The sequence below is a fragment of the Urocitellus parryii genome, chromosome 9 (assembly GCF_045843805.1).
Source record: "Urocitellus parryii isolate mUroPar1 chromosome 9, mUroPar1.hap1, whole genome shotgun sequence".
NCBI lineage: Eukaryota > Metazoa > Chordata > Mammalia > Rodentia > Sciuridae > Urocitellus > Urocitellus parryii.
In genome coordinates, this window is record NC_135539.1 from 142,042,914 (window position 1) to 142,056,699 (window position 13,786).

General features: G+C 32.9%; 1 protein-coding gene across 3 annotated transcripts in view; it reads left to right on the top strand.

Annotated features, from left to right (window-relative positions):
* Nucleotides 1–13,786, top strand: part of Kifap3 (kinesin associated protein 3) — a 138,890-nt gene that overhangs the window by 66,713 nt on the left and 58,391 nt on the right. For all 3 annotated transcript variants that reach the window (XM_026405250.2, XM_026405251.2, XM_026405252.2), the window contains exon 11: nt 6,924–7,024. In XM_026405250.2, coding sequence (XP_026261035.1) covers nt 6,924–7,024 — 101 coding nt within the window. The remainder of the gene's footprint in view (nt 1–6,923; nt 7,025–13,786) is intronic.

Consider the following 13,786-nt stretch of genomic DNA (forward strand, 5'->3'; position numbering starts at 1 on the left):
TTTATGTTACTAATCATCGTAACTTAAAGATCCTGTCATTTTTCCCATTTTTGTGTAAAAGCTGTTGGTTTTTATCTGTTCATCTCAAATCTTTATTAGACTTGCTATTGACAATAAAACAAGACCATTCGGCATAGTTGAAATCTTGAAAACTGTTTTGTCCAAATTGCAATGTAAACTAAAGCTGTCTGATTGTACTAATTTTGTATTTGCAGCATATGCCATGATAAATTTGGTTTCGTTATGTAGAAACATGACTTGGGGATGTTCTGAAATACATTCGGTATTTTTTTAGTATTTTGATATGGAGAGTATTTATGATCAAATAATTGTTGCAACTGTCTTTTAAGCAGTGGTTTTAGCCTATGGCATTTTCATTGTTCTGTATTCATAGGACTTTAAGAGCTTTAATACCACAGTAAATCTAAAGACGTGTGATTTTTTGAAGCATGTTGTGTTCATGTAGGTTTCCAGCAGTATATCACCTTAAGGCTGCTCTGTTCTAACAGAGGTGTGCTTATATTCCCACTTCTCTTATCTTTGCATGGAGCCCTTGTGACTTCAAAGGGAGTGTTCTACTTTGAACAAAGACATGGGGTGTAGAAGGGAATAAGAATCTGGCTAATAATGTGGTCCATAACTTGTGTTCTCACTCTGTTTTCACAAAGTGTTGGGCAGGGTTTGCTTCAGAAGCGGAAATTTGGCTTTGAGTTCTGGTGCTCAAAACTCATATTTCTGCTTGACTGAACTGTGAATGGAAAATCTCAAGTGTCTTACAAAATTAGTAGGTAAATGGTGTTTTTACTAATCACTTTGGAGATGAAAAAACTGAAGACATTTTAAAATTCAAAACCAATCAGTATGTATTTTGCCCTTTAATTGGCAGAAAATCGATCATGAGAATAGCCCAGAGAGTTGGGTGTTTTTTCCCTCCTTTAGCTGCTCCAGCTGAACTACAGCTGTAAATTTCTTTAAAAAAAAAAAAAAAGGCAATTTTTTTCTTATAAACTCTTGAATGTACTTTATAAGTGCAATAATTCCCACAAAATCAGTTACTGAAGTTAATGACCAGTTTGTTAAGGCATTAACTGCCCTCAGCTGGGAATGACCAATTTTGGAGTGAATGGCTGCACAAATGCTAAGATAATTCGGTAACACTTTCAAATAATGATCCAGCTAATTAATGGTGAATTCCTGTGGAAAGCCTATGGAAGCACTTATGACCTCTGCATTTAATAGCTAGTGAGTTCATCGTGATTCATGTTTATTACCATAAATACCAAAGGAATCATAATGACAAGGACATTTTTTTCCACCCTGCCCTTATTACTTGAACAGATTTGACTAATCTACCTTTAGTCATTAGGAACCTAGTTCTCAAAATAGTCAGTCTTTTCCCTGCTCTGTTCAAAATTCACAGAGCCTTTGGTACCATGCCAGCATACCAATTGTTGGCCTCCTGTTTTTACTTGGGATGCCATTAGGGAATAATTGATGTCTATAAGTCTTAAAGGAGCCTTTTTGAAATGCCTGCGATTTGTAGGATGTGGAGGAATCGTAGCTGGTTAGCTAGAGTTTATAGCTTCTACTCATGAATTCTTATGAGAAAATCAGATCCTCCAGCCCCCATTTGGGTATGTAATTTTTTTGAGGTTTATGTTTTTAAGTATTCAGATATCCTTTTTCTTTCAGTGAATGAAGAAGACTATTTATTAGCTTATAATAAAGGATAAGCTCTTAATTTTACTTGGACCATGTAATCTCTCTAAAGGCTGTTTATTGCTGTGTGATCTGCAGATTAGCCCTTAAGTAATAATAATAAATATTGGCTGCCAAAAGCCTTTACTTTCTGTGTTCAACAGGCTTGAATCGATGAATGCAGGTTATTTTCCCAGACATCTTCCCACTCCACATACTCATTTTTATCCTAAATTGCTTTGTTCTTGTAGCTGTCAGCTATCTATTAGATGCTATATAGTTAAAAGGCTGCATTTTTTTTCAAGGAATTATCATTTATATAATAATTTATGGCATAATGAATAAGAAACTTGTGGTTTATAAACTACTGTCTTCACTCATATATTGCAGTTCCTTAGTGGAGAAAAGAAATGTATAATATATAACAGTGGGTTATGAAATAGAATCAGCAAGGTAATATACGTAACAGAAACAATTGTGAAATATTTACATATTTTTAATATATATTTTTAGCTGCCGATGGACCTTTTATATATTTATTTATATGTGGTGCTGAGAATTGAACCCAGTGTCTCACACATGCTAGGGAAGTGTTCTACCACTGAGCTGCAACCCCAGCCCTATATACATATTTTTTGGAATGAAAAGGCAGATGCCAGTTTGTATCTTTTTTTTTTCATTCACTAAGTAAATACAAAAAGGGGAAAATTAATTTTATAGGTATTTGTTAATCAGGTGTTTGAATTTTAAGAGAATATTTACCCAGATAAACTCTACGAGACGCATCAGCAACTTGGGTTAGATAAACCTCTGAATACTACAATATCATAGTCCCTTAGATCTGTCATCACCTCTTTCTCTATACTTTCCTCAAGGAAAAAAAAAAATGGTGCAGCACTAGTTGTATTTCACTTTCTTTCATTCAGTTGTGCTTAGCCCAAAATTGAGAAAAAATACCTCTGTTCATCAAGATTTTATTTGCCTGGGATATGCCGTTTAAAGGTAAATGAAACAGGGTAGGTAGTTGTGAGTTCTGTCTTCAGTGTTCTTAGAATTCTGTGTCCTTTCATCTACTTGGACATTACTACCCATTACTACCATGACCATTGTCCACTCTAGGAGTGAAATTAAGTTCCAATACAGATAAGGAAGATTGAAAAGAGAAGGAGAGATTCATAATGTTATGTGGAGGGCAACAAGGGAGCTTATTTCTTTTCTCAATTTTTTTGTTCATTAAGAAATTTATGAGAATGAGAAAAAGACAACGATTTCTTACTGGTTATAAGTTACTGAGTGGAGCCTCAAGTGTAAAATGATTCTCCAAGGACTTAATTTAGAAATAGCAGAGCTTTAACCAATCAAGAATTAAAAAATAAATAAACAAATTAAAGGAAAACCAGTAGTGTAGAGGAAGGAGAATAGGGGGAGGGAGGAAGAGAGGACAAGTGGGTGCCGGCCACTAGGGACTGAAATGAAGTAAATGAATTTCCATGCGTGTATGATTTTGTCATAATGAGCCCAATTATAATATATAACTATAATGCACTAATAAAAGAAAAATATTTTAAAAATAAATTGCAGAGTTTTGTAGGAAAATAACTAGGTAGAAAAATGGTCAGTCATAGGCTTGGAGTGTACGTTAGAATTCTGTCTAGCTCATCTCAGAAACTTTAGTTACCTCTCAACCTACTTTACTTCTACCTATAATTTTAGTATAGAAAAACAAAGCAGCATACATATTAGGAACAATGATAGTACTGCTCCCTAGGTGAAACATAAAAATGTTATTGTTGACATAATGATAATAAGAAAGCATGTTTATTGAATTGGTTAGTATGTGTCAGACTTTTTGCTAATTGCCTTACCAATTAGCAATCCTTGTGTAACAACCTTTCGAGTTAGATAAATTGTTATCCCATTTTTTTAAAAATAATTTTATGTGTAGATGGACACATACCTTTATTTTGTTTATTGAGTTTTCTTATGTGGTGCTAGGGAACCCAGTGCCTCAGGTATGCTAAGCAAGTGTTCTACCACTGAGCTACAACACCAGCCCTGTTATTCCATTTTTACAGATGAAGAAACTAAAGCACAGAATTTAAATCATGTTGACAATGCCAGATAGCTGTTGAGGGGCAGAGCCACAAATTTAACCCAAATAGTCCACCTCTAGAGCAATTTGTCCCTGTCAGGAACTTCCTTCATCCTTTCAAACCTTCTGTATCCAGACACAGGTTCCCTGAGAAATATCTGATTTCATGTCTGCATTTCATTTCCTCGACTACCAGTCTTCTCACTCTCTTCCACAGAATCCCAGATCCATTGGGTCCTACAGTGCCTTGTAGGGGTATCTATTTCCTGTACTGTATCCTTAGGAATGATGATGATAACATATTTATTTGGCTATCTCCTGGAAGCCTTAATGGAAAGTACATACTACTTGAGCTTTAGTCAGACCTCTGTCTGAATCCCAGGTTCACAGCTTGTTTTCTTTTGAAAGAGTCATAACTTGAATGAATGTCATTGCCTTATCTCTAAATCAGAGAATACCTACCTCTTCCATTGTATGCTGAGCATGCAACAGCAATAATGCCATTGTTTGTTTAATCCTTTCTCTTTCCCTATCTCTCAAAAAAATTTTTGATGTTACAAGTATAATCCATACCTTGTGTCCTTAACCTCCTGTTGCCTTCATTTCTTTAGTTTTCAGCAAACTTTTTTTTTAAGAGAAGATTTTAATCAACTGGGTACATGTTCAGAGTTATTATTGTTGCAGTTGTTGTTTAACAGAGGATCATAGATGGTGAAGAATTAGGAAAGTAAGGGAGAACTTGCTAGGAGGTTTAACCTTTGACCGTGAGTGTGAAAGGAAAAGGAGAAAGAGAAAGCACACAATAAGCACAGAATTAGGACTGGCTATAGAATGAATTATACTATTTTTTTCAAGTAGACATTTAGATTTACTGTGTAAAAGTAATATAAATTGTTGTTATGTCCAAGAACTGTTTCTTACACATTATTTATCAACTTGACACATGTCTCTTAAAAGAGAGTCTTCATTTTCTCTTGCCTTACATGAAGGACATTGCTTTTTTAAAATTTTTTATTGGCATTAGCAACCGACATAGCCTCCTGGAACATAGTTACTTCTTATTTCTTAAATAGTTCCACAGGGAATTTTTAAGTTTGATGGTTTGATTGGATGTTAAAGAATCTTAAAAAAAAAAAAAAAAAAATATATATATATATATATGTGTGTGTGTGTGTGTGTGTGTGTGTGTGTATAAATGTAAATATATATTTAGCTGTAGATGGATACAATATCTTTATTTATTTATTATGTGGTGCTGAGGATTGAACCCAGTGCCTCATGCATGCAAGGTCAGCACTCCATGTCAGCGCTCCACCACTGAGCTATAGCCCAGCCCCTCAAAGAATCTTTAGTATTGGTTATTGATTTCTCTTTGTTTCCTTTACCATTTCATTACTTGGAATCCTACTTTTCAATGAACCCATTACATAAAATATCTTCAGAAAATATTTTGTAAAAAATTAAGTAGGACTAGAACTTACAGATGAATAAAAGATAGAAAATCATTGAAATGTCAGGAAGAGAGACTGGCCTTCAGAATATAAGTCTGCTTGAAGACCCTATTTAAAAATACTTTATCATACCTTAATCTGGAAGAGGCTAAATTTTGTGAAATGCAAACCAGAACCCAAGGGATGTCTGCCTCCTTAGGAGCAAAGTTGGACCATTTTCATTATTCATCTGCATATTCATGAAAATCTGTGTAAATATATTTTCCTCTGGCAAGCGTACTTTATAGCTCTAAAATAATTGTAAAGGAAGGCCTTCAAAAGTGTAAAAATGTAATTTTTTTAAAAATATTTATTGTTTTTAGTTGTAGTTGGACAAAATAACTTTATTTATTTTTATGTGGTGCTGAGGAACGACCCCAGGGCCTTGCAAATGTGAGGCAAGCCCTCTACCGCTGAGCCACAACCCAGCCCCTGAAAATGTAATTTATTAAAATCTAACATTGCGGGACACAGTGGTGCACCCCTGTAATCCTGGTGACCTGACAAGTAAAGCAAGAGAATTCCAAATTCAAGCTAGCATCAGTAACTTGGTGAGATCCTGCCTGAAAAAATAAAATAAAATGAGATGGGGATATAGCTCAATGGTAAAACACTGCTGGGTTCAATCTCAGTACAAAAAAAAAAAAAACTAACATTAGAATCTGTGAATCTTTTATTTAGCTAGGCTCTAAAGAATAAAACATTAGGGTCAGTAACACCAACTTTGTCTCTACTTTTATATAATTTGGAGGAATTTCACACTTTTTATGTTATAATCCCTTTCAAATAAAATTCTCACCCCTAAATAGTAAATATACTACATTTTCTATAGCCATTGACTTCCTTGTCTTCACCTTAAAATTTTAAATATTACTTTCTCCTCTCATATTGTTAGATTTTAACTTTACATCTGTGCAAGTTCTCGACTACTGAGCTATATCCCTAACACAGAGCAGTCTTCCCTTAGAAGTCCTGAGACATTCCTTAGATTCTACTTAGATTAAATTTTTAGCATTTTATAGTCCTACATTTAATTTTTCATTATTATAAATACTTTCTACTTCTTTCTTCATTTGGATGATTTTTCTAATTTCTGATTCATAGTAATTATATGCATGTTTTTGTTTACTGTTTCTCACATGTCATCACTGTCGAGGAATTGTATGTATCCCATATTGTGATAAGGCAGTAATGGTGGGGAGGCCAGTAACCCATTCTGCTTTATACTGGGCTACTAAAAAAGAAAATTTTCGGGTTCTGGTTAGTGTTTTTTTCTAAAAACATACCTTGTAAAATAGAAATTCTGTCTTGAAACTTAGTGACATCTCACAGATAAATGAGTGCTTCAAACTTTAGATTTAAAATAGGAAGTTCAAAATATTTTCAAGATTAAGATTATATAAGGGGCTGAGTTTGTGGCTCAGCGGTAAAGCACTCACCTAAAACGTGTGAGGCACTGGGTTTGATCCTCAGCACCACATAAAAATAAATAAATAAAATAAAGGTATTGTGTCCATCTAAAACTAAAAATTAAAAAAAGATTAAGGATTTTATTCAGTAGTTTGTTTTTATACACTGAGTATACATAGAATGTGTGTATATACATGCATATCTTACTGTTCTATGATTGTTTTTAATTCTAGGCAATGAAAACTACAAACAAATAGCAATGTGTGTGCTTTATCACATAAGCATGGATGACCGATTTAAGTCAATGTTTGCATACACTGACTGTATACCACAGGTAAGTAACTTAACATTTTAAGAAAAACATTGAAGAAATATATTTTTTTTACTTTCTTCTCTTGATTTGTTAGATTTCCTTTTACTTAAAAATTATAATTATTGTTATTAATAAATTACATGTTATAGAATACTTAAAAAGTACAGAATTGGGGCTAAAAATATAGCTCAGCAGTAGAGCTCTTTCCTAGCATGCACAAAGCTCTGGGTTCAATTCCTATTGTTGCCAAAAAAAAAAAAAGTACAGAACTATATAAAAATGAAAATAACTTTTTGTTTTTCCAAATCCCAGAGATAACTATTTAACATTTTGCTACATTGTCTTCTACATACTTAAAAATAATAATATTGAAGGATTATATATAGTATATATAATTTTCATGTATTGTTTTATTTACTTAATAAATAGACTCTCATGACATTGAACAACCTTCAAAAAATTATTTCTGATAGTTGTATAATATTCTGCTTAATGACTGTAATTTAAATATTGCTAAATTATATTAGATTTTTTTCAGATTTGTCACAAAACATAAATAAGCAAATGAAAATAATAGGGAAAAAATATCATAGTCATAGTTTATCTACATCTCTGAATTTTTCTTTAAAGTTCCCAAAAGTAAAACAACTGTGTTCAAGAAAAAAACACTTGTGTCCATGACACATTTTGACCAAATTACTTTCTAAGAAGGCATAAATATATGTTTCCAAAGCATTTCACTTTTAACAACAATGGTTATTATTATTTCTGTATGGTGTTTAATATTTCCATTTACTTGCATTTCCATGAATATCGGGGAAGTTGAACATTTTCATCTGTTTATTATCCCATATTCATTTGTAAATAATTCAATTTTCCACTGGCATGTTAATATTTTATAATTGATAAATAAGATCAATATGTATGTAACTATTTTAACTGCCATGTTATAAATATTTCCCAAGTTTGCCACTTGCTTTTTAACTTTGTTTATAGTTGATAGTTTTAAATACTTTGCATTCTCTGGAAAAATATTTTATCAGAACTCTTTTATTTTAGAGCAGTGTTCTCAAAAAAGATCTTTCTAGGGTTGAGGTGAGGACTAGCTCAGTGGCAGAACGCTTGCCTAGCATGTGTCAGGCACTAGATTCAATCCTTAGCACCACTTCAAAAAATAAACAAAACAAAGGCATGCTGTCCATCTACAACTACAAAACAATAAAAAAAAAAGTTCTTTCCAGTGACTCAGTTGCTTAATATATTTCATATGTTAGGTCTATTTGACATGAAGGAGTTCAGTGATTTTTTTAACACAGACTATGTTGTAAGGTTAGAGATTTTGTTTATTGTGTGATTATACTCTTAGGGAATTTATCACGGAGTCACTATAGTGCAATTAATCATTAATAAACCAAGCTCTACTACTTTGAATATCTGATGATTGGAATATTGGTTGGGCTGCTTTTTAATATTATAATTTTTTTAAAAAAATAGTTTTCTAAAATAAAAAAGCCAAAATTGCAAGATATGTGTATGATAAAAATAACACACTCTTAAAAAAAGAATATGACTAAGTCAGCCTTACTGAAGTAATTCCTTTTAATACTCGTACCAAATAATTCTTTGTCATCCTAATACAAATTATTAAATGTATGTTGCTCTCTCCTTTCATTTATTCTAAGTGACCATTCTTTATTCCAAATTAAAGAAGTAGTATTAAAATTGAATTTGCTATTACATGTGGTTAAAAAACTGTTGAACTTTCAAAGATAACTTCTTAGCCTTTCATATTGGGGGATAAACTAACTCTGACTATTTACAGGAAATAGACATCCTTCAAAGAATATACAGCATATCTTATCTAACAAGGCAGGACTTCTTGTAGAGATAACGTGTGCCAGACTATAGCCAATGCAAAGTATAATCACACTCTTTGTCAAACAACTTTTCAATAAAAGAGTAGCCATGTCAAAGGGAGATTACAGGTGATTTACTATGGTCTCACTCCATGTGTTGTAAAGGTTCCTGCTTTGCAGTTTCAAAGGGTGTTCCTTTTTCCATCTCATTTAGTGTCAGAACTTCATTGACTACAGGATATGAATTGGAAAGCAGCCAAAAAAGAGTAATATTCTTTCAGAGATTGACCATTTTAAACAGATTTAGATTTTAAAGAGAATATTAAATAAAATACAAATAAATGAAAACCAGGAAGGAATAGAAAACTTATGACACTGAATTTTGAGTTTAGAGTTATCCTACTGTTCTAGAATTTATAATCTCAATATAAGCTATAAAATTTTATTTTAAATGAATGAATCAAAATAAGAGCCTGTTTAGATTATCTTGTTCTGACTGCAGTTTAAAACTTTGTATATACAAAGTTCTCCCATGATTTTTCAAGAACAATATTCCTGTGTGTTTTCGTGCCAGTTTTCTAACAACAAACAATTCAACCATGGAGTTTTCAGAACATTTGTGATCTACATTTCATGAACAAAATTTTCCAAAATTTATTCTGAGTTCAAAATTTTAGTTGTTTTTTTTCCCTTGTTTTTGTTTTGTTTCTTAACTTCAACTCTTACAGGAATCATGAGTTTATGTGTACCAAATTACATTGTAAACATCCTGAAGCTTTTTAACATAAGGCAGTATTTTGAGAAAGCCAAATGATATTCTAGGATCTATTTGTTCGTAAAGTGTCATCCAACCAATAAACTGTTCTTCACGGTGCCCAATTTTGACCTATTTAGGGAAAGGTTGACATGTATGTTGCTACCCAGTGCCAGGTTCAAAGAATAATATAAAGCATATCAGAATTTAAATGAAATTTTCAAGTTTCCTTCAGGAATTAAAAAAAATTTTTCAGAGGTAATGTTTATAATACTTATAAGACAAACTTACTTGTAACAGCAACTAATTAACCTGTTTATTAAACAAAGTCATATCAAGGTTGTAATGTCTGAGAATTAATGTAGTATTTTATTCTCTTTGAATTATGCACATTAATTTTTGTTTAGTAGAGGTCTTCAATTGTTGCACATGAATTTTTCAAAGAGAACCCTAAAATAACTTTGCAAGTAGAGAAGCAATGGCTTGGTAGTGTGTCATATTCATTTAAATAACAAAGGAGAATATGAAGTATGTATTCTTTAATTACATCATATTATGTAGGCATATGTATGTGATGTATGTGAGTGTGTGTATATGTACATACACAGAGTTTATAAAATCCCTAGATTTATTTATCTATACATGTAAAGGGGTTTATAAACTGTAAATCACTGTACAAAAGTAGGATATTTACAGTAAAATGTCAAGTCTTTCTCATCATTTTCAACTCATTCACAGTCCAATTTAAATACTACCTTTCTTATGTGTGTTTTATTGGATAAACCTATAATTAGATTAGAATTCACTTTTAGGAAATAATTTTAACATCCAGAGTAGGTGATTATACATACAACATGACTCATAATCTCTTCCAATATTATATCGCTTCGCTTTCTTTGTACTTTATTGCCTTTAATTATACCATGGATTCTAATTTTCTTACAGTATTTGTTACTGTTTTGCAATATTTGGGCCTAGGTCAAATATATAATTTTAATAGTCTCAGTGGGTAGATTGTTTCAGGTAAGCATACTTGGGATAACCAGGAGTTAATGGTTGTATTCTAATGATAGTTAAAAGTGCACATTAACAGTTCATTGTTATTTAGACCTCTGAGATGTATGTTTTGTTTAAATAGGTGCAAATGCCATCCAGATGCTTATAAAAGTATTTATTGGTAATACAATGGCCAATCAAAGTACGTGGTTAGGTAGTGATGTCATGGTGTTATTTAATATGTTATCCCAGAACAGTGTGCAAGAGTCTTCATGGTTATCCACATGTTTTCCACCACCGTTGTCCTATCCGGCCCCTCTTTGATCTACATGCTTCTTTTTAGCTGAATGCTGGTAAACGTCCTTTCTGACAGCCCCCTTTGCTCTTGCCTGCCATTATCTGCTGAAGTTCAGAAACCAGAGCATCACTTCAAACAGGAGAGTTAGGGAGTAGCCAGTCAGAAGAGATTCCTGAGGCATGCAAAGTTCTGGCATAATCATTCAAAGATGTTTGGGTAGGAGAGTGGGGGTGGTAGGAGGTGTATGTGAATGCAGAGAGCTGTGGGGGTTGGCCTCTGGTCACTGGTAAATAAGTGAAGTCAGGTGCCAGAGAGTCTAGACACGGTGATTTCAGTCGTGGGTCTTTGGTATCTGATACTCAATATGGGACTTGTCTGATTGAACACTATTGCCTCCTCCTTGCAAAGGCTGAAGCCCTTTTAGTGCTTTCCTGTTAAATTAGTAAAAGATGACGACGTACATAGTTAAAATAGAACAAATCTAGTTTTAATATTTCCTAGTTGTCAGCAATTACACTTACTTTTGAAGTACCAGGGATAGCAGTCATATAAAAGACAATGATGCACTGATGCCCTTGGAATTTGAACTAAACTGTTTTTAAATTTGAATGCTTTAATTATAAGTGAAGTGTTTCTCTTATTATGAAAAACTAATTCTATACTGTGATACACACTTCATTCATATTTAGTTCTAACTCTCAATTTTGAGGCTAGGCATTAGGTAAGATTTTAAACCATGCATTATTTTTTAAATCTATTTCTACAAGAGATATAACATGGAAATTACTTTAAAAAAAAATCTTGCCTTCTGAACAAATCACCTATACCTTCATTTTCAAGGGCAATTGTCATACTGCAAAAGTTAATTTGAAGGAAATAAATTTTGTAAGTAATAAATACTTTGCCTTCTTAAAACTGCTTTGGCATAACATGTTTTCATTATAAAAAAGTTTTTCAGTATTAGTAAAAGTTTGGAAGAAATTGTAAGTCTTGGGGCTGGGGATGTGGCTCAAGCGGTAGCGTGCTCGCCTGGCATGCGTGCGGCCCGGGTTCGATCCTCAGCACCACATACCAACAAAGATGTTGTGTCCGCCGAGAACTAAAAAAAAAAAGAAATATTTAAAAAAAAAAAAGAAATTGTAAGTCTTGAAAAACAGTTTGGAAAACATACTAATTGTATTAGAGGAGTAGCACACATTTTTACTAATTTGTAATTTAATTTTTATTGGCAATTTCGTTTGTATTTTAACTTTTATTAGCTGATAGGTAGCAAAATTTGTTACATATATATCTAGTAAATTATGATTATTTTATTTTTGCCATAGAATCTTTTTACTCTATGGTTTTGTGAAGTGGTAATGGTTCCTTGTTCAGAGGTTCCATTAGTGGCAACATTTGTAACTAAAGAACTATCTTTTGGGAGAGGGCATGACACATACCAAGCATTCAGCTCTGTACTGTTTCATAGTTTTGAGCATACAGATTAGTAAATATTTTAGTAGATTTATATTTAGAAATTGGAATGGTGTTGTGTTTCTAATTTTGGTTTCCAATTGTTCATTGCCAGCACATAGAAATATGGTTGATTTTGTATGTTGACCTTGTATTCTTGAAAATTAAGAGTTTATATGAAACTAACAAAGACAGTAATCAAAACAAAATTTAACAGAATGTGATCTAAAATAAATTATTTGTTATTCACTTACTACATATAAGGCACTATGTAGGATTGATAAAGGCATATTGTTCTAAAAAGGTATTGAGATAAACATGAGTATTTTTAGAGTACAAATCTTAAAAATAACTTCCATATGAAAGCAATTTGGAATTAGACAAAATATCTTCACATAATATGCACTGTTAATTGATTGTTTTCCAATCACAGATGACTAGCTTCTCCAAAACACAGAATGATATTGTTCATGTTTCCTTATTATAGCAGCTGTCACTGATCTTGACAAATTTAAACTATAGCCAGCTGGCATAGGTTGCCCACCTATTCCTTCTTAATTTATTTCACTGTTGCTTCTCACACATTCCTCTCTCTTACCATTAAATATAGTTATGTTCTCATTTTATATCACATCCATGTTATTCAATCTAGCTTACAGCTTCAGTTATCAATCATATCTAACAATTTCTAACATTATATCTCCAGTCCAGACATTTCTTCTAAATTTAGGCCTGTGTTTATAATTTCCTACTGAATATTCTGCCCTAGACTGTTAACAAGCAGCTTAGACTCCATATATCTAAAGCCAAAAGTAGTATCTTCCCTTTAAGGTTTTCCCTACCTTAGTTTCTCTTTTTTGGTAGATGTTAGCCCGCCATTCATGTTATTGTTCAGGTTAGAATCCTGGGAGTCATCCTGACTCCTCTTCTCCCTTTAACCCAACATCTACTCAGTTAGTAAATCCCATTTTTATTCTGTCTGCCATATAGATCTCTAATCAATCCTCATAACTCTGTACCCATGGCCCTACCTTGTCCAGGCAGCCACCATTTCACCTGGATTTTTCCTATAGATTCCTAGGTAATTTCCCACATTTTCTTGCCCTCATCAGTCTTATTTTTGACACTAGTCAGATTTTCTTGCAACACAAGTCTTAACCTGACACCTTCCTATTTAGAAGTCTTTAATAGGTTCCAATTAACCTTAGGATGAATTCCCAAATCCTTAACAAGTACTTCAAGACCTTACATGATCTGGCTTTTACCTTCCTATTTCTCAGCTGTTTCTCTTTCTCCAATCTTGCTCACTTTCTTTTGGTCCTTCAGAAGAATTGTGTTCTTTTGTGAGTGGTGGGAGGCAGGAAAATCAAAAGTCAGAGGAAAGGAATCAGGGAGAGGGAGGAAGGGAGGGGGAATTGTTGGGGAAT